The sequence below is a fragment of the Martes martes genome (genome assembly GCF_963455335.1).
Source record: "Martes martes genome assembly, chromosome: 8".
NCBI lineage: Eukaryota > Metazoa > Chordata > Mammalia > Carnivora > Mustelidae > Martes > Martes martes.
Window position 1 is genome coordinate 8,006,731 of NC_137895.1, and position 22,602 is coordinate 8,029,332.

Below are 22,602 nucleotides of genomic sequence, written 5' to 3' on the forward strand. Positions count from 1 at the left end.
CTACTGGGATGAGCTTTCTCACTTTTCCATTTTTTCTGATTACAGAGTCAAATGCAGTTGTAACCATATACCGTATATTCTCCCAGTCTCTGGAAAAACAGATGCATCCAGTCTCTGCTATCTTTGATCTTGATCCTCCCACCTCACCCCATCCCTAAATATCTTTTGGGACTTTATTCCATTAATTTTCTCCTCTTTCCTATACCTTTAACCTTTCTCCAGTGTTTGCTTCCCTTCAGTCCTCAAACATGCTTAGCCCTGTCCTGTCAAACCAGTCTGTCTGGAGACTGCCTTTTTCTTAGCTGCTGCTGGTGGTTCTCCTGTTTACTTAAAGGATATTCTATACTTCCTGAATTTGTTTAACTACTCTATCTCTGTGTTTAAGTGTGAGAGTTAACTTGATGGCTTTATCAAGGGGAAAGACTCATATTAACTCTGATTAGATGAATAACATTTTTGAATATCAGTGCCACAGTAAGTAGCTTTCAGTCTTTGGAATTTCATTAGCTCAAGATCTACCCCTGAAAATGTATTTTAGTTGTTTTTCTTTCTTTTTAAAATAACTTTCAGCGTGGTAATGCCACATACTCTATCAGGAGAGGCTGTATACTGATTTCAGTGGTGTTGTGACTCAACCACCATTTCTAGACTCCTCTCTGGAAATTGATTTTGGAACTGGCATTACATTTTTTGACAGTGTTTCACCCTTCATTGGTGAATTAACATTTTGGAAATGGTTGAATTTGGTGACTCCGTTGGTAAGCTAACCCAAACATCATTATACTTAAAGGCATGATACTCTGTTTCTGTATTTATGCATGTCTTTTAATAAGATACCTGTGTAGAAAGGATCTAAAATCAGATTTCCGGCTTTTTTTTCTTCTTTTTTTTTTTTTTAAGATTTTATTTATTTATTTGACAGAGATCACAAGTAGGCAGAGAGGCAGGCAGAGAGAGAGGGGGGAAGCAGGCTCCCCGCTGAGCAGAGAGCCCAATGTGGGGCTTGATCCCAGGACCCTGGGATCATGACCTGAGCGGAAGGCAGAGGCTTTAACCCACTGAGCCACCCAGGCACCCCTCTTCTTGATTTTGTCATTTACCTAATTTTCATATCCAGGGTAAAATGGTAGCTGTTTTATGCCTGGTTTTATTTTCATTTGTTTAGTTGACTAAATTTTATAAATTTTTCGGAGGCAGGGTATTAAGTTAGATTTTCACTTGTGAAATATTCAAGGAACATAAAAGAGTGGTGTTAGACACTATAAGTAATAGATTTAAAATGTGAAGTAATAGAATTTAAAATGTAAACCTGCCCTTATACAATCACCCAATAAGCCTGGAATCCCAAAGGAATATTCTATAGAGATGAATGGAAAATGATCTTACTCCTCCTCAGGAATATTAGCTATCTCCAACCTCGGCAGTGAGAAATCACCACTTGAGTTTTGTTTTTTTGTGTTTTTTTTGTTTTTTTTGTTTTAAGATTTTGTTTATTTATTCGACAGACAGAGATCACAAGTAGACAGAGAGTCAGGCAGAGAGGAGAGGAAGCAGGCTCCCTGCTGAGCAGAGAGCCTGATGCGGGGCTCGATCCCAGGACCCTGAGATCATGACCCAAGCCCAAGGCAGAGGCTTAACCCACTGAGCCACCCAGGCGCCCTTGCCACTGAGATTTTGAAGCCACAAACCCTCTCTTAGGTCGCAGCCTGAATTCTCATTACTTGCATCATTTGAAAACCTGAAGCGAATAATTTAACTTGGAATGATTCTAGGTTGGTGGGACCCCAAAGTGTCTGGCAGAAATACTTTCCAGAAGTACTTATCTTTAGAAGGTTTAAAAGAATGCCCAAAAATAAAATTCTAAGGTAAGTTCAATTCAAACTAACTAAACTCACAGAGAAACAAGGCATTGTGAACAAGAGCAGTAGCAGATAACAGCAATAATCAGAAAATGGAATTTTCAATCACAATCTTAAAAAGCTATTTAATATGTATAAGGAAATAAAAGAAAGGCTAGAAAATATGTGTGAGGAACAAGAAACTAAGATTGGCTGAGCATATTTGAAAGTTAACCAAATAGAATATCTAGAAATGAGAAGTAAAATAACTGAAATTTGAAAGTGGATTCATGATAGTCTTGGGAATACTGAAAACTTATTTAAACAAAACCACAGCTCTTAGAAAGATAGGACAAGAAGCAGAAGGGAATATAACAGAGCTAAATTCTCACCCTCCATAATGTAAAATAAATAATCTCTAAAATTGATGAATCAGAAGATAATGGAATATTTTTTAATTATATGGAGACAGGTAAATTTCCAAAGAAACAGCTAAAAGAAGCTAAAATAATTGCCTCTGTAAGGAAGATTGGGTAAAATGGAAAGGAATGGGCAGGAACTTCTGTATTTTGCCATTTATATTGTATGACTTTTTTAAACTGTGTGCATCTTTTGTTTTGATTAAAAATTTAAAGCTAAAATAATTAATGCAGAGCTGTAAATTGATAATTGAGGCCAAGTGATGGATTCAAATTCCAAACAGATTTATCAATATATTAGATACAACTGAAGATGGAATTAGTGAGCTAAAGGATAGTTGACACTGAATTATCATTTGCAATGATTGTAGTCAGAAAATTGTGGAGTGTTTTCTTCATTTTGCTGAGAGAAAATAACCTCTCCCTAGGATGCTATATCCAGTGAAAATCTTTAACACATACATGAAATAGAGACATTTTCAGACCATCAGAAACAGTTTGCCACTAGCAAGATCCTCATGAGAAATTCTGAAGGGTATTCTACATACAGTGATGCTAGATGGAAAGTATGAGATGGAAGAAAGGATGAAGAGTAGAAAAAGTGGTAAATATTGGGTGTGTCTGGATCTAAACAAATTTAACTGTCAAATAATAAATTAACCCAGTGTTTTGTGGACATTAAAAAAGAAGCAAAAGAAGTTAGAATTAAAGTAGATTAACAGTTGCGTGAAAGTGAGTGGGAGTGAATGGAATTAAATTTCTGTTGTTTGGGAGGAGGACAAACCTACTGAATATTTTTAACATTGATAAGTTAGGAATGTATGTCATTAACTAGATAGCTTGTAAAATTTTATCATGAAATAACAAAACTGAATAAACAACAGAAGTAAGAAATTAATTAAAAAAATAAACAACAGAAGTAAGAAATTAATTAAAAAACAAAAAACCTTTAGTCAAAAAAGAAAGCAGAAAAGTGCAGAAAAACCAACATAGAGTATGTATGACACATAGCACAAAATAAGATGGCAGCTTTAAATCCAAATACATGTTAATGAACTAAATGCTTGCATTAAAAGAGAATGCACTAGATTGGTTTTTAAAAGGGAGAAATGCTATTTATAAAAGATGTGTCTAAAAAAAAAGGATATAAGATGGGATGCCTGAGTGGCTCCGTCAGTTAAGTGTCCGCCTTCAACTCAGGTCATGATCCCAGGGTCCTGGGATTGTGCCCTGCATTGGGCTCGCTGCTCAGCGGGAAGCCTGCTTCTCCCTCTGCCTGCCACTCCCCTTGCTTGTGCTTGCTCTCCCTATCTCTCTCTCTCTAACAAATAAATAAATTAAATTAAATTAAAAGAAAGGGATACAAGAAATTCAAAAGTAAAAATGTGAGAAAAGACCGATCAGAGAAAAACTAACCAAAAGAGATCTATCAACATCAGACAAAATAGACTTTATAGTAATGGCATCAAAGAGAAAAAAGGCTCAGTATGTCAGGAAAATAAAACAGTTTTAAGCTTGTTTTCATCTAATAACAGTCTCAAAATATTTAAAGCAAAAATTTAAGAAGAAATATACTAGTCATCAAAATGGAAGATTTTAATATATTTTTCAGTAATTGATAGAACAAGTTGTGGGGTGGAGCTATGAAAATAGAGAATTGAATAATGTATTTGACAAACTTGACCTAATAGACATATACAGAACATTGTACCAAACAACTACAGAATACACATTCTTTTCAAGCCAAACATGGAAAAGTTATCAAAAATGACTACTTACTTGGCTGTAAAGCAGAACTTAAATTTTGAAAAAGTTATGAAATAGAATGAAACAACATGAATTCTTAAACCACAGTGCAATTAAGTAGCAATCAAAAACAAAAAGGTAACTTAAAAAAAAGAACATGTATGCTTGGAAATTAAACATTTCTGAAATATCTATGGGTAAAAGAAGAAATCATAGTGGAAATAAGAAAATATTTAGAATTGAGTGATAGTGCAGATAATGCATATTAAAACTTTTAGGTGGGGTGCCTGGGTGGTTCAGTCCATTAAGCGACTGCCTTCAGCTTAGGTCTGATCCCGGAGTTCTGGGATCTAATCCCACCCACATCGGGCTCCCAGTTCCGCAGGGAGTCTGCTCCCTCTGACCTTCTACCCTCTCATGCTCTCTCTTACTTGCTCTCTCTCTCAAATAAATAAACAAAATCTTTAAAAATAAATAAATAAACCTTTAGGTACACTGGAAAATACAGATTATCATTGAAAAAGCTAAAAATTTGAATAAGTGAAAAGACATCCCATGTTCACTGATTGGAAGACAATTGTTAAGATGGCAATAGTTCCCAAAAGAATCTACAGATTTGGTGCAGTGCTTTCCAAATTCCGGGGTTTTTTGCAGAAATTGATAAGCTGATCCTAAAATTCATATGAAAATGAACAGCCAGACTAGCCAAAACAATCTTGAAAAAGAACAAAGTTGGCAGATTCTATTTCCCAATTTCAAAACTTAGTGCGGAGCTACAGTAATCAAGAGAATGTGGTACTAGCATAAGGATAGATAGATCATTGGAATAGAATTGGGAGTCTAGCAAATATATCCTCGATTTTTGTTCTGTTGAATTTTGGCAAGAATGTTAAGATATATCAATGAGGAAAGAACAGTCTCTTTAAAAAATGTTGCAAGAGCAACTGGATATCCACAGACAAAAATATGAAGTTGGACCCCTACTTCAGACCATACACAAAAATTAAAATGAACCACAGACCTCATGTAAGAGCTAAAACTACAAAACTCTTAGAAGAAAACATAGGCATAAATCTTCATGATCTTAGATTAGGCAGTGGTTTCTTAGATATGACACCAAGTAATAAAAAGGAAAAATATGTAAATTGGATTTCATTCAAATTTAAGACTTTTCATGCTTCAAAAACCCCATCAAGAAAGTGATGGAAACAGAATGGGAGAATGTATTTATAAATCGTGTATCTGCTAAGGGTCTAATATCCAGAACATATAAAGACTGCCTACAACTCAATAATAGGCAAATAACTATTAAAAAATAGACAAAGATTTGAATAGCCATTTCTGCAGTGAAGATAAACAAGAGGCCAATAAATACATGAAAAGATGCTTAACAGCATTAATTTCTAGGGAAATGGAAATCAAAACCACGGTGAGATACCACTTCATACCCACCAGGGTGGCCTTAGTCAAAAGGACAGATAATAAGTGTTACAAGTTTATGGGAAAGTTGGAAACTTCATATTTTGCTGGTGGGAATATAAAACTGTGCAGCCACAGTAGAAAAGTTTGGTAGTTCCTCACATTGTTGAACAGTTACCATATGACCCAGCAATTCCAGTCCTAGAGAACTGAAAAACATATTCAAACAAAATTATACGCAAATATTCATAGCAACATTATTCATAAAGGAGAAAAGTGGAAACAACCCAAATCCATCAACTGATGAATGGATAAACAAAATGTGATGTGTCCGTTCAACAGAATATTATTCAACTGTAATACAGAATGGAGTTCTGATTTTGCAACATGGATGGGTCTTGAAAGGAGCCAGTCACAAAAGAGCAGGTATTATTTGATTCTATTTATATGAAATATCCAGAATAGACAAATAGAGACAGAAAATTGACTAGTGGTTGCCAGGATGTGGGAGGAGGCAAGAACGGAAAGTAGCTGCTAATGGGTAGAGGTTTCTTTTTGGGGTAATAAAAATGGAGTTAGATAGTGGTGATAGTTGCACAACTATGAATGTCTTAAAAACCAGTGAGTTGTGGGGTGCCTGGGTGGCTCAGTAGGTTAAGCCTCTGTCTTCAGCTCAGGTCATGGTCTCAGGGTCCTGGCATCGAGCCCCGCATCGGGCTCTCTGCTCGGCAGGGAGCCTCCTTCCCCTTCTCTCTCTGCCTGCTTGTGATGTCTCTCTGTCAAATAAATGAATAAAATCTTTAAATAAATAAATACCAGTAAAAGAGAAGAACCTGTCAGACACAGGTAAGTACTTAGAAATGAGTAGCCTTTAAATCAAGTTTGGGAAAGAGGAAAGACTTAAAATTAATGAGCTATGCATCCACCTCAAGAAGTTAGATAAAAGTATCAAAATGAGCCCAAAAAAGGAAAAGGAAGGTAATAAAACAGAGAAAAAAATTACTGAAATGTTTTCAGTAATTATTTGTTGAGAGTGAAAATTTGATTATAAAAACAAAACAATATGTAATCCTATATTTTTGGTAAAATAATGATCCCACCAACCCCTAAAATCTATAAGTCATAGTACAATTATTGTTGCCTCAAAGGTAAGGAAATACTCTATATTTCAGTGACTCCCAAATCTACATTTGTATCCCAGAATCTCTATCTTCAGACTAGTATCTGGCTACCTGCTGGACATCTTTTTTTTTTTTTTTTTTTTTTTTTTCTTAAGATTTCGTGTATTTATTTGACAGAGACACTGAGAGAGGGAACACCAGCAGGGGAAGTGGAAGCGGGAGAGGGAGAAGCAGGCCTCCAGACCCTGGGATCATGACCCAAGCAGAAGGCAGACGCCTAACGACTCAGCCACCCCGGCACCCCCCTGCTGGACATTTTCCAATAGAAGTCTTTGAGGCACTTAAAATTCAGCTAATTGAAAGCCAAAATCATTATCTTCTGACTTCAATTTCTCTTCCTGCAGTGTTTACCTGCAGTTATGACCACTATATCCCTGGTTCTTTAAGTGAGAAACCTGGGTGCCCTGCTTGAAGTTCCTCTTCTTCCTCTCCCCGCATCTGTCTGATCAGTCACTAGAATAGTCCTTAATATACTTAGCAAAAAAAAAAACCAAAACCTGTGACTTGATCCCTGCTTACCCCTAAAGACATTAATTCCACTCTTGATCTTGCTGTCTGTATTCTGACAACAATAGCCTTTGAATTTCCAGAATGTTCAGCTCCCTTCCAGACTTGCACTTACTTTCCCTTTCAGCATCCTGTCGTATATTCTTTATAAACTATTTAGTATCCCTGTCATTAAAAAACAAGTCTCTAATAAATGATTACCTCTGAGGTGTTAATTATAGGCTACATTGTTCTTCTTAGAGTTACTTGCCTTTTAAAGAATTTCCTGATGAAGACAGTGACCAGCCCAAAGGTAATAGATGTTTTCAGTTGCTTATGATGCTGGCATGTTGCTAGTTGAAAGGGATATTAGAAGCGAATGTGGTGAATAATTGTTTGTTTATTTTTAAGATTTTATTTATTTGAGAGAGACAGAGCACAAGCAGGGAGGAAAAGCAGACTCCCTGCTGAGCAGGGATTCCCAGCAGGGGGACTTGATCCCAGAACCCTGGGATCATGACCTGAGCCGAAGGCAGGCGCTTTACCAACTGAGCCACCCAGGCGCCCCAATAATTGTTAACGGTGTACGGTTTTCATATTTAATTGCATGTTTATAACAAAAGTTCTCAAACTCTTTGGTCTCAGGATTTCTTTATACTCTTAAAAATTATCGCAGATTCTGGGTGCCTGGGTGGCTTAGTTGGTTGGGCGACTCCCTTCAGCTCAGGTCATGATCCTGGAGTACCAGGATCGAGACCTGCATCAGGCTCCCAGCTCCATGGGGAGTCTGCTTCTCTCTCTGACCTTCTCCCTCTCATGCTCTCTCTCACTCTCTCTCTCAAATAAATAAAATCTTTTAAAAAAATTATCACACACTCTGAAGAGCTTTTTATTTATTGCTTATAATATTAAACCTGTTACATGTTAACATATATAACATTTAAAAAGACATTTTCCCCCAAATAATAAGAAGAGTGACATTGTTTTATATTTTTGCAAACCTTTCTCATGTTTGAATTAAGAGAAGATAGCTGGGGGCGCCTGGGTGGCTCAGTGGGTTAAAGCCTCTGCCTTTGGCTCAGGTCACGATCCCAGGGTCCTGGGATCGAGTCCCGCATAGGGCTCTCTGCTCAGCAGGGAGCCTGCTTCCCTTCGTCTCTCCCTTCATCTCTCCCTCCCTCTCTCTCTGCCTGCCTCTCTGCCTAATTGTGATCTCTGTCTGTCAAATAAATAAATAAAATCTTAAGAAAAAAAAAAAAAGAAGATAGCTGGGGCGCCTGGGTGGCTCAGTGGGTTAGAGCCTCTGCCTTCGGCTCAGGTCATGATCCCAGGGTCCTGGGATCAAGTCCCGCATCGGGCTCTCTGCTCAGCGGGTAGCCTGCTTCCTCCTCTCTCTGCTTGCCTCTCTGCCTACTTGTGATCTCTGTCTGTCAAGTAAATAAAATCTTAAAAAAAAAAAAAACCTGACAAGAGTGTCTTTAAAAAAAAGAGAGAGAGCGAAGATAGCTGGATCCTTGTATCTGCTTCTGCCTTCAGGCAGTTTCAGTATCACATATCATGTACCCTCTGGAAAACTTCATTATACTGCTGTGATAAAATGAGAATGAAAAAGGTGAAAACTGTGATAGTATTCTTACGAAGATAGTTTTAATCCCGCAGATTCCTGCAAAGGGTTTGGGGACTTTCAAGGAGCCCCAAACCATACTTTGAGACTCTCTAGGCTATATTCTGATGTCTTTAAAAAGTGTATTTGCTTTTTCCCCACTTCAAAACTAGAACTAACACACGCTTGTTTAAAAAAAAAAGTAATAATTATATGGAGAGTGGAAACAAGGAAAATATGGCCACCTTTAATTCCTTTCCTCTCCTTACCTATTCACTGTTGTTTTTGTGTGATTTTCCCAGATTTTGTGTGTGTGTGTGTGTTTGTATCGTGTACACTTTTATAAGTGGAAGAGAAGAGTTACGTTAAAAGACTGAAAAAGGTTGAGAACAGGTAGAACAGTGAACAATACAACTAGGAGTCCCAAGAACTCTGGCTTCTAACCCTACGCTGCCCCCTCAGGCTTTGGGCAGACCTCTTCACTACCCTGGCTCAGACTCCTTAGTTCTCAGGTGAAGGGTGTCCCTTGCAAGATGATTTTTTTTTTTTTAAGATTTTATTTGTTTGACAGAGACATCACAAGTAGGCAGAGAAGGAAGCCTACTTGGGGGAAGCAGGCTCCCCACCAAGCTGAGAGCCCGATGCGGGGCTTGATCTCAGGACCCTGAGATCATGACCTGAGCTGAAGGCAGAGGCTTAACCCACTGAGCTACCCAGGTGCCCCACAAGATGATTTCTAAAGACTTTTCTAGCTCCAGGTGCCAGTGCGGTGTAGCAATTAATTCATTTCCCAAGACCTAATGGTTAAATGTCAGAGGGGGATGGTAGAAAATTGTGACTAAAAATGTTTGGTTTTGGTGAGACACCAGAAGGTTGTTTCTCTGGAAATGGATTCTTTTAAATTGTAATTAATGTCAGCAGTAGAACTCCCACTCAGATGGTTAGAATTCTGTGGGACTTAAAATAATGGATTTATTTTTATGTCTCTCTGGCACAACAGTATTGTACATTGTGGTTATCTTCTCGGTATTTCGTGCCTTCTAATTTTATGTAAGTGAACAGACAGTCCTAGAGGAAAAAAAGCACTATTTATGAAAGAGGAATTTAATTCAGATTCTAAAAAGTCATGTGCTTATATAGCTTGGCGTAAGACTCACATATATAATAAATATTTTCCTTCAGGTAACAGCTGCTTATGAAAAGGAAAGCAGTCATCTGTGCATTTGCTTGGTGAGGAGACAAATATAGCAAGTTCCCAATGTACAGAACAGCTATGTTCCAAATTTATCTTTAGCATTTTGAATACATTTTTTCATGGATATTAAGTTTATTTGTAGGTGCATACAATCATTAATTAACAAGTTTAGGCCTTATGCTATGCCTGGCTCTATGCTGAGTTTCCAGACTAGTACACAAAAAAATATTTGACGCATTAAATAGGTCCCATATTAGTACCTTGTTTTCTTTTTCAGTAATTTTTAGTTCTATATTAGTAAATTTTTTTTAAGGTTTTAATTACAACAGTGGTTAAGAGTGTGGTCTCTGGAGCCAAGTTGCTGGTTTTCAAATACTAATTCTGCCACTTGCAAAGAGTAACTTTAGTAAAGTTACAAAACCTCTCAGTATCTTTTTCCTCATATGTAAAATGAAGAAAATACCAGTACTTAATCTCATCAGGTTGTTGTGAGGATTAAATTTTTTTTTAACTGTGTAATTCACATAATGTAAACTTAACCATTTTGAAGCATACAGTTCAGGGGCACCTCTGGCTGGCTCAGTCCAAGTAAGTTCAAGTCCCATGTTGGGTGTAAAGCTAACTAAAAAACCAAAAGCAAACAAAAAAACCCCACAAAACTTTAAAGTGTACAGTTCAGCAGTACTTAATGCATTCACAATGTCTCATTCCATAACATTTTGAGTGGATAAACAATACAGTATATACATACAATCAAATATTAGCCATAAAAAGGAATGAAGTACTGATAAATGCTCCAAGGTTGGTAAACCTTAAAAGCATTATGCTAAGTGAAAGAAGCTACACACAAGAGGTCACACTTTGCACAATTGTTTTTATATGAAATATCAGAATGGATATGTCCATAGAGACAGAAAGCAGATTAGTGGTTGTCAGGGCTGAGTGGAGGGGGAAGTGGGATGTGCCTGCTTTTCTTCTGAGGTGATGAAAATATGTTGGGATTTGATAGAAGTGGTGGTTGCACAGCATTGTGAATATACCAAATGGCACTGAATGGTATTTTTAAATGGTTAATTAGGTTATGTGAATTCCACTTCAATTTAAAAATAATAAAGCCACTTGATCACTTAGATTAGCAAAAATACTCTTAGGCAACCAAAGCCAAAGAGTCTGCTTAATCCTATGGGTTCCTGCTTTTTCTGGCCTCAGTAGATTTCCCTTACTTTCCCGTGAGCTCAGCGAGGTATTTTGCAGCATGTTGTCTAGGCCACCATATTGCTGGAAACCGAAACTCTCATTTCACCCTTAATTTTTTTTTTTAGGATTTTATTTATTTTAAAGAGAGAGCAAGAATAGGAACAGGGAGAGGAGTGGACAGGGAGGGAGGCAAGAGGGGGAAAGAATCTCAAGCAGACTCTGCCCTGATATGGATCCGGACAGGCCTCAACCTCAGGACCCTGGTATCGTGAAACCCAATCTGGCCTGAGCCCAAACCAAGAGTTAGACTTAACCGACTTAGCCACCCAGGTCCCCCTACACAGTACTTTAACATATAAACCTTTTCTGTCATTATTAGTGATTGGAATGGGGAGGAGGCAATGCTGAGTTTTGAGTCACCGTCTTGATCCAGTCGTTCCAGTACTAATAAATTTTAAAGAGTTACTTAGTTTTACTGATTTGAACTTTATGCTAGTCCTTGAGGAGGTGATAGACTGTTGAATTCTTTGTACTGACTGTTCTTTTTATCTTGGCATATCATGTACTTCACTTAAAAATTTCAAGGTAGGGGCGCATGGGTGGCTCAGTGGGTTAAAGCCTCTACCTTCGGCTTGGGGCATGATCTCAGGGTCCTGGGATCGAGCCCCGCATCGGGCTCTCTGCTCCGTGGGGAGCCTGCTTCCTCCTCTCTCTCTGCCTGCTTCTCTGCCTAGTTGTGATTTCTCTCTGTCAAAAAAAAAAAAAAAATTCAAGGTAGGTAGGCAGGTTTTTCTAACTTAGGAAACTTCAGGTGTATCTTTAAAGCTGGCAAGGAAGAGGGTTGGAAATGGCCCAGTTGTTTGAAAAAGTAGTTTCCAGACAGGGCTTTCTTGCCTAGAGATGCCCTGTTTATGCAGTACCTTACATGGATATGTAGTACCATGCTGTGGGGAAAAAAAGCCACAGCCTTCATAACCCAATAAGCATTCTCCAGCTTCCCAGTCCCCATTTTTCTTGGAAATTGCCCAATTGCCCATGACATGAGCAAGAATGTTGGAAGCATAGATCTGTAGACTGTAAGACTTTGTGGTCCAGTGTTTCTTGAGACATTAGATATTATCTAGTCCTTATTAGAGAGAACATTGGTGCTGGGAGTCATCAAAAAAGCATAAATAACTGAAGAGGTAACTTGAATAAACATTTTATTAAGAATCAATGTTCTACCAAGAGACAGAGTAAATATTCTTAAAATCTAGTAGAAGAGCCATAAGCAAGTGTTGTGGGAACACAGAGGAACGAACGACATAGAGGAATGTACCCCGATGGGCAACGGGTGGTAACATTCAATCTGAGTTTTGAAGAGTACTTCATAGGACAATACAGTGTTCTCCGTTGTCAAGCAGGCTGACCTATTTAAATAGATAAGAGACCTAGCGAATATTTCTTATCCATAAGGTTGACCTAATTTCTAGTTGTTATCATGATTAAAATATTATATGTAACCATTATTAGATTAGTAGCCTAAAACTTGATGTTATGCCTGAGAATATATACTAGTGGGTCTCCATCTGGGTTGAGATTATAAACCCACCTGAAGATTTCATCCCAAACTATGGTTTTTATCTGTCATAGAATTGTTAAAAGATTTTACTTATTTATTTATTTACTTATTTACTTACTTATTTATTTTAAAAAACCGGGGGAAGGTGCAGAGGGAGAGGGAGAAGCAGGCTCCCCACTGAGCAGGGACCTCCCCCCAACCCCTCAATGCAGGGCTCCATCCCAAGATCCTGGGATCATAATGTGCCCCAAAGGCAGACACTTAACCAACTGAGCCACCCAGGCACCCCTATCTGTCGTAGGATTTCTTGAATGGAAAGACTGGTTTTGGCCTCTGTCCCTGATATTTTTTGTCATTGTGTTACCCTGGATGAATAGATAGAATATTGAGCCAAGATTGTCCCTATTTTACTTAAAACACAAGCAAACATAACTATTTTAAAGAGCAATATGATTTGTACACTTCTTTTACTCTGTGGTAAGTATATTGATTAAGCAAAGAGAATAGAAGTATGTATCTGTTTGATTACTGGATATTTTGGTTTGTAGGATTATCAGAGAGAGCATAGGAGCAGCAACTGACCTATAAAAAATTAAAAATCCATTTATCTGCTATCTTCTACTTGTGTCCTGGGTTGTAAACCCCTAAGTTTGTCCTCTCCAGGCACCCACTTCATTTTTTTTTTCAGTATGAGAAAGAGATTTCTTGTAGAAAATAAGATAATTTCGGGGCGCCTGAGTGGCTCAGTGGGTTGAAGCTTCTGCTTTCGGCTCAGGTCATGATCCCAGCATCCTGGGATCGAGCCCCGCATCGGACTCTGTGCTCGGCGGGGAGCCTGCCTCCTCCTCCTCTCTCTGCCTGCCTTCCTGCCTACTTGTCTGTCAAATAAATAAATAAAATCTTAAAAAAAAAAAAGAAAAGAAAAGATAATTCTGTTTAAGTATAAAACTATAGAACTTGAGCAATAATAATCCCAATATTGTTATGTCTGTTCACTGAAAATCTAATTTGACTCCTTGTTAATAACTTTTATTCACTTAAAAGTTGTGGCTTTTTGTTTTTGTGGAACCGTAATTGCTAAAGGCTTTTCAAACTTTTCAGGGAAGCGTGACAGCAATGACAGTATTTTTCCCCTTGGATACAGCTCGACTCCGACTTCAAGGTGAGTATCTTTTGTAGGCATCATAGTCTTTTCATTTGGTGTCAAGAAGCAAACATATTTTTCTCATAAGTTCTAAGTTAACATAAGGATAGCTGTTTCGTTAACAATCTATCCTTGTCCATTTCCACTGACTTTACATACTGGTCATCCTTGCTGTTTCCCAATTAACAGAGAGGTGTTCATGGATGAGTCATAGTCTCAGCCACTCTTATCTGAAAGAACCTGAATGGGTTTGCATTAATAATTTTGAATCATTACAGTTATTTCTAATAAACAATATGAGTGGTTTTTTTTAAGATTTTATTCACTTATTTGACAGACAGAGATCTCAAGTAGACAGAGAGGCAGTCAGAGAGAGAGGGGGAAGCAGGCTCCCCGCTAAGCAGAGAGCCCGATGCGGGACTCTATCCCAGAACCCTGAAATCATGACCTGAGCCGAAGGCAGAGGCTTAACCCACTGAGCCACCCAGGCACCCAACAATATGAGTTTCTAAAAAAGATTTTTAAAAAAGATTTTATTTATTTATTTGATAGAAGGAGAAAGATCAAGCACAGTGAGGGGGAGGGCCAGAGAGAGAGGGAGAAGCAGACTCCCCACTAATCAGGGAGCCTGATGTGGGGCCGATCCCAGGACCCTTGGATCACGACCTGAGCCCAAGGCAGACACTTAACTGACTGAGCCACTCAGGAACCCTGATTTTTTTTTTTTTTTAAAGTAATCTCTATATACAACATTGGGCTTGAATTTACAACCCCAAGATCAAGAGTTGCATGCTCTACCAACTAAGCCAGCCGGGTGCCTGCACAATATGACATTTTTAAGGCACAATGTACAGAGTTTTTGCTGGGGGTAGATCTTCTCAAAAGAGAGCAAAGAATAGGAGACACATTGGAGCCAAACACCCATTGTCACTGCTAAGTTGGGCATGTAGACCTAGTTTGCCTCTTTTGCATTATAAGACTAGGCAACTATAATTCGTGCTTACTTTTTCCCTAGTATTTTTCAACTTGAAATTATAAACCTGTGCTAGAACTTACGTGAAGAGATAAGAATAAGATTAGCTTTGAATAAACTAATTGCTGTGTTAAAACCCTTCATGGCTATTATTGTCAATTAATTTTAGAGTTTCGTGTGGGTTTTTTCATAGGACTCAAAATATATAAAATGATGCACACTGCAGTGGAAAATCTCACTCTGATCTGCCCGTTTTCCCTCCTCTGCAGATAATGTCTTATTAATCTCTCAAATAGTCTTGCAGAGTTTCATTATGGAATAATAAGCAAATAAGAATATAGAAGATTTCTCCCGTCCTTCCACCAAAAAAAAGCATATTTGTCACATTGTTCTGTACCGTACATTTTTTACTTAACAGCATATTTTGGATGCTTCCCAGATCAGTGCTTTGGGAGCTTCTTTGTCCTTCTAGCTGTAGAGTGATTCCAAAGTGTAAATGTACCAGAACCTGTTTCCCCTTCCCCTATTGTAGTTTCTTGGATCTTTTCTTCTCTCTCTCTCTTTTTTTATTTTTTTATTTTTATTTTTTTAAAGATTTTATTTATTTATTTGACAGAGATCGCAAGTAGGCAGAGAGGCAGGCAGAGAGAGAGGAGGAAGCAGGCTCCCTGCTGAGCAGAGAGCCCGATGCGGGGCTCGATCCCAGGACCTTGGGATCATGACCTGAGCCGAAGGCAGAGGCTTTAACCCACTGAGCCACCCAGGCGCCCCATCTCTCTTTTTTTTTAAGATTTTATTTATTTAGGGGCACCTGGGTGGCTCAGTGGGTTAAAGCCTCTGTCTTCGGCTCAGGTCATGATCCCAGGGTCCTGGGATCGAGCCCCGAGACGGGCTCTCTGCTCAGCAGGGAGCCTGGTCCCCCCACCCCCACCCTGCGCCTGCCTCTCTGCCTACTTGTGATCTCTGTCTGTCAAATAAATAAGTAAAATCTTTTTTTAAAAAATATTTTATTTATTTATTTGAGAGAGAGACAGAGAGTGTGATCAAGGGGAGGAGCAGGGGGAGAGGGACAAGCAGACTCCGTGCTGAGTCTCCATGAAGCTCCATGCGGGGCCTCATCCTACCACCCCAAGATCACAACACAAGCCGAAACCAAGACCTGGATGCCCAATTGACTGAGCCACCCAGGCACCCCTCTTCTCTTTTGTAGAATAGACTTGTTCATATTGCTGCTTTGTTTCTGTAAGTTCTATGGGATAAATTCCCAGAAGTGAGATTGCTGGATCAAAGGGTAAGCCTGTTTGTAATTTTGATAGCTATGGCCAGATTGCCTTCTGTAGGAGTTTCCTGTTCACCATCCCACAAACTGTATAGGTATCAATTTTAATTCTTAGGAAATTGTTCTATTTCCACATTTTTATGTTTTCAAAATGTTCTCCAAGCATGGGTAGGAAATGTGAAGTTAATTGTGGTTTTGTGATTTTTCAGTGAGAATGCCAAGAAAAGCAGAGCTCTCATCCTTTTTTTAGTTTTAAGTAAGTTCTACGCCCAAGGTGGGGCTCAAACTTATGACCCTGATATCAAGAGTCACATGTTCTACCAACTGAGCCAGCCAGGCACCCCAGTTCTCATCCTTCTGAGACCTTTATTTTTAGGAAGAGAACAAATATTTTAGAAATAGAACAAAAGCCTAAAACTTTGAAAACCTGAGTTTTAATCATGGCTCTGCTACCAGCTACATGTGTCCTTCACAACTTTTGTGTCTGGCCTCTCCGCTAACAGGGAGATGGTAATTCGTTTCCTCTTTACGTTATAAGATGTTAAGATAAAAATGGGAATATGTAACTCTGAAAAAAAAAAACCCTCAAAACAAGAAAGCCTTATAAAATACAAGATTCCTGTTAACGCTTTTGCTTTGGGAATTAGGCATTGAATTAAAATGCTTTGTGGTTCATGAATAACAGATGAGACCCAAGGAAATCACAGTTGGGAATTTAGCAGTAGGAACAAGGAGGATTGGTGAGTTCTGAGGCAAGTTAGGGAGCTCAAATAATAGGGTGGGAGATTGCTCAGGTGAGGTAAAAGGCATTTCAGTGAAACTTGTCGATGCTGAAGATAATAATTCTCAAAGAATTTAGTTAAAATGTGTATTTTTTTATCTTATAGTTGATGAGAAAAGAAAGTCCAAGACTACACACATGGTGCTCCTGGAGATCATTAAGGAAGAAGGCCTGTGAGTACCACCTTGCCCATCTTTGCTAGACAAAGCAGCCCATTAGGAGATTGCTGGGCTCCTAGCACACCTGCCCTCAACTCTCTTTCCATTCTTGTAGCCTTACAGTAGTTGTGAATCTGTAATTGCCTGACTTGTAAGTACATAATTGTTTTCATCTCCTTAAAGTTTTGGAGTTGGCCATTTTGATTCTTGATCATAGAGTCTTCCATGAAACCAATGCTTTGTTTTACGTTTTAGTGTTTTTTTTACAGTGAGCCGAAGAAGTTGTTGTTTAGTTCATTCCTATCAGATGCCTTCAGATTATATACTTCTTTTTTTTTTTTAACTTTTTATTTGGAAATAATTTCAAGTTCACAAAAAGTTACAAAACTAAAAATAGTACAAAGACTATCAATATATGCTTTACAGAGCCACCTACGATATTAACACTTTTTCCCATTTATTTTCCCAGTTGTACTTATATTCTCTCCCTGCTTTCTCTCTCCCTTCCCTTCTGTCTTTATTACACACACAGCCCACACAAACTTTTTTCAGAATTATTTAAGAGTAAGTTACACACCATACATCAAAGGCTTTTACCCCTATGATGTTGACATTTTTAAAGAATATAGCCCCCCTTCTTTTAAATAAAATGTTTCTCATTTTAAGTTTGCCTCATGTTTCTTTTCTTTTTTTTTTTTTTTTAAGATTTTATTTATTTATTTGACAGATAGAGATCACAAGTAGGCAGAGAGGCAGGCAGAGAGAGAGAGGAGGAAGCAGGCTCCCTGCTGAGCAGCAGAGAGCCCGATGTGGGGCTCGATCCCAGGACCCTGGGATCATGACCTGAGCCGAAGGCAGAGGCTTTAGCCCACTGAGCCACCCAGGCGCCCCCTCATGTTTCTTTATGATTAGACCAAGGGCTCTGCATTCTTGACCAGAGTCATGCATAGGTGATATTGTGTCCTTAGACTATAACATCTGGAATCACATATTGTCCACCTGCCCTCATTGGTTAATTACAATTTCTCAGATTCAGGTTAACCACTGAATAATTTAAATTTTCCTCTCTTGCAACTATCAGCAGTCTATGAAGAAAAACTTTATTTAGTACTAGTATAGACCCAGAAATACCTGGTTTTTCGGTGTTTTACAATTGATTGCCATACTATATTATGTTGGTGTTGAAACTGTCCTGAGTGGGAGCCCCTTCAGCCTGGTTCCTGTGCCCTAATAACATGCTCCCATCACTTTTTTTTTTTACACTTATTATGTCTATATTTACTTCATTTTTAAATGTTGTTACCTTGTAATAAAATGTGAATGATGCTATATTAACTAATAGCCATGCAGAAATTATCTCTAATTTTATACAGTAATTTATGAAAGGAAATCAAGGGGAAGAAACCAGTAAAATCAGTCATGGAAAGTGTGTTGTTTCTTTGGTATCATTAATGGTAGAAAAGATTTCTTGGTTTGGACATCTTTCAGAATGTGAGATATATGTACAGTTTGGAGTACGTTGTAGTGTAGGAATGAACTTTGAGAATATGTGAATCATGATCACCCTTTTCTAGGACTTTGCCCCTTTCCACTAGCTTTTGTCCAGCATCTTTACATTGCTTATTGTGTTTTTCCTCTAGCCTGGCACCATATCGAGGGTGGTTTCCAGTTATCTCCAGTCTCTGCTGCTCCAATTTTGTCTATTTCTACACTTTTAATAGTCTCAAAGCAGTCTGGGTCAAAGGTCAACGTTCTACTACTGGAAAAGATCTAGTAGTTGGATTTGTTGCAGGTAACAAAGTTTTATGAGTATAAAATTTTTTATATTTTAATATCTTGTGGCTCATATATTCTCTAAGAAGTTGTTTTAGCACAAAGTAATGCTACAAAGAATATAATTAATTTTCTGACTTGGCTCTGTGTGTATGTGTGTGTTTGATAAAAACATACAACATATAATTTACTATTTTAACGATTTTTAAGTGTATACTTCAATAGTAAGTTTATTTACATTATTGTGAAACAGATCTCCAGAACATTTTCATCTTATAAATGTGAAACTCTATAACCCTTAGACAACAGCTCCCCCTTACCTCCTTCTCCAGCCCCATTCTTTCTGTTTCTATAAATCTGACTACTGTAGATGCCTTATGTAACTGGAATCATACAGCATTTGTCTTTTTGTGACTGGCTCATTTCATTCAGCATGTCTTCAGGGTTCATTCATGTTGTAGGATGTAGCAGGATTTCTATTTTTTTTTAAGACTAAATAATATTTACTTGTATGTGTATACCACATTTTGTTTATCCATTCATCCATTGATGGACATTTAGGTTGTTTCTAACTCTTGGATACTTTGAATAGTGGCTGTTATAAACATGGGTTGTGCAGATATATCTCTTCAAGTCCCTGCTTTCAGTTCTTTTGGATATATACCTAGAAGTAAGATTGCAGGATCATATGTTAGGGGTTTTGTGTGTGTGTTTTTTGTTTTTTGTTCGTTTTTGTGTTTTTGTTTTTGTTTTTTTTCTCATAAGGAACTACCATACTCTTTTCCATAGCAGTTATGGCAGGGGTTTTAAATTCTCCACATCCTTACCAGCTCTTGTTACTTTCTGGGTGTTTTTGCTTTAATAGTAGCCATCCCAATGATAGTGGGAGGTGATATTTCATTGTGGTTTGATTTGCATTTCTCTGATGAGTAGTGATGTTGAGCATCTTTTCATATGCTTATTGGCCACTTGTATATCATTTGGAGAAATGTCTGTTCAAGTCCTTTGCCTTTAATTGAGTTATTTGATATTTTGTCATTGAGCTGTAGGTATTTTTTATATATTCTGGATATTAGCCCCTTATGAGATAAATGATTTCCAGGTATGTTCTCCCATTCTCTATTGCCTTTTACTCTGCTGGTTATGTCCTTTGGTGCTCAAAAATTTTAAGTTTGATGTTTGTGCCATTTGTCTATTTTTGCTTTTCTACCTGTGCTTTTGGTGTCACATCCAAGAAGTCATTGCTATGTCTAATGACATGAAAACATTTTCTGCTCTGTTTTCTTCTAGGAGTTTTATACTTTTAGGTCTTATGTTTGGGTCTTTAATCCATTTAGAAGAATTTAAAAAATTTTTCCATTTAGAATAAATTTTTATATGTGGTGTAAGAGACAGATTCAACTTTGTTCTTTTTTGTGTGTGGATATCCAGTTTTCCTAATACCATTTGATGATATTGTCCTTTCCCCATTGAGTGGTCCTGACACCCTTGTGGAAGATCACTGACCATATACACAAAAAGGTTTATTTCTGAGCTGGCCTGGCTTATTTTTTTCTTTTAATCCAGAGAAGATTGTTTTATCCATGTTTAGCAGCGTCCCAGAACTTACAGAGCTTAAAATCTCTTTCTTTTTAAAGATTTTATTTATTTATTTACAGAGAGAGAGAACATGCAAGTGGGGGCTTGGGAGGGGTGAGGGAGAGAGAGAATCCCAAGCCGACTCCATGCTAAGCGGGAGCCTGATAGGAGGGCTCAGTCTCACGACCCTGAGATCATGACCTGAGCCCAAATCAAGAATCAGACACTTAACCAACTGAGCCATGCAGGCACCCCTAGTCTCTTTAAAAAAAAAAAAAAAAAGAGAGAGAGATTACAATAATTGTTTTTTTTTAAGATTTTAGTAATTATTAGAGAGCACAAGCAGGGGAGTGGCAAAGGAAGTGAGAGAAGCAGGCTTCCCGCTGAGCAGGGAGCCCTATGTGGGGCTCAATTTCAGGTCCCCAGGATCATGACCTGAGCTGAAGGTAGACAGTTAACCAACTGAGCCACCTAGGCACCCCTAAATTAATTGATTTAACTGTTATACTTTTAGTATTCTGTTTTGTGGAATTAATTTTTGGTATATTCTTTGAAAAATTAGTACTTTGGGAGCCATATATTTGAATAATGTAAATGTCCATTTGAAATTTAAATGATTTAATTGAAAAGTAGTTACCAGTCCAAGAGTACTCATGCCCTACAAGTTTTCCTCTTTACCAGTATGAGGCCATTGATGTTTTTTGGCTTGGTCTCTGAGGTTTTCTTCTGCTTAATACTCTCATTTTGGTTTTAAGCTGATTAAGGTCTAATTAACTTTCACCTGTACCAAGCTTTTTTTTAATTGAGATATAATTGACATATAACATTATATTAGTTTCAGGTGTACAACATAATGATTTGGTATTTGTATATATTGCAAAATGATAGTTAACATCCATCACCACACAGTTAAATTTTTTTTCCTTGTGGTGAGAACTTTTTCTTAAGATTTTATTTTTAAGTAATCTCTACACCCAATGTGGGGCTTGAACCCACAACCCTGGAGATCAAGAGTCACAAGCTCCACTAACTGAACCAGCCAGGTGCCTCTGTGGTGAGAACTTTTAAGATCTACTCTCTTAGCAACTTTCAAATACACAATAATCACTATGCTATTCATTACATTCCCATGACTTATTTATTTTATAATAAAAGTGTGTACCTTTTGACCACCCACCAAGCCAACTTTTTCATAGAGTATAACACACAGGATTTCATTCTCTGAGGAAATGAATAAAGATTTGTGAGTAAATAACTCAGGATAGAAATCCAGGAGTCATCATAGCATAGTGCTCTCATACCCTCCACAATCGTTTGATGATCAAGGACCATCAGTCTCAGGGGTGCCTGGGTGGCTCAGTCAGTAGAGCATGTGACAATTGGTCTCAGGGTTGAGTGTTTGAGTTCTTTTTGGGGCATAGAGATTACTTTTAAAAAAAGGAACCATCATCAGTCTGTCTCCTAAGTATCTCTAGAATCTATTTCTTCTTTTCCATATCCATAGCCATTTCTATTGTTTCTATTGTTGCTTCTGAGGTCTTCCTTAACTTATCTACTTTGCATAATTGTGCCCAGCTTCCTTTCTGGAAGAATAGAATAACCTTTCTTTTCTTTTTTTTTTTTTAATTAACATATAATGTATTATTTGCCCCAGGGGAACAGGTCTGTGAATCATCAGGCTTACACACTTCACAGCACTCACCATAGCACATACCCTCCCCAATGTCCATAACCCAACCACCCTCTCCATACCCCCCTCCCCCCTGGCAACCCTCAGTTTGTTTTGTGAGATTAAGAGTCTTTTATGGTTTGTCTCCCTCCGGATCCCATCTTGGTTCATTTTGTCCTTCCCTACCCTCCAGATCCCCCACTGTGCCTCTCAAATTCCTCATATCAGGGAGATCATATGATAATTGTCTTAGAATAACTTTCTAACAGTATCATAACTCAAAGAATTCAAGCTTGAGATTTGTTCACTTGGCAAAAAATCAGAATAAATCCGAGGTTATCCTGTACAGAAGGAACCTTCTTTTTTACATAATTGCAACAAATGGCACTCTAGTATTATCTTGAATACCTGAGACCAAGTATTTGTAATATTTTGATTTTAATATATTTTAGATTACTATAGTTTTATGTATTGACATTTAAAAGGTTATGACTCACTGTCAAGGACTAACTCAGTAACTTTCCATGAAACTACTAATTCATGAAATATATGATGAAATCTTTTTAAATTTAATTATTTATTGATTTTTTAATTAACATAAA

General features: G+C 37.8%; 1 protein-coding gene across 1 annotated transcript in view; it reads left to right on the top strand.

The window, feature by feature from the left end:
- SLC25A17 (solute carrier family 25 member 17) overlaps positions 1-22,602 on the top strand; it is a 41,777-nt gene that overhangs the window by 8,247 nt on the left and 10,928 nt on the right. Inside the window, exons 2-4 of the mRNA XM_080810016.1 lie at positions 13,747-13,807; positions 16,929-16,995; positions 18,621-18,772. Coding sequence (XP_080666142.1) covers positions 13,747-13,807; positions 16,929-16,995; positions 18,621-18,772 — 280 coding nt within the window. The remainder of the gene's footprint in view (positions 1-13,746; positions 13,808-16,928; positions 16,996-18,620; positions 18,773-22,602) is intronic.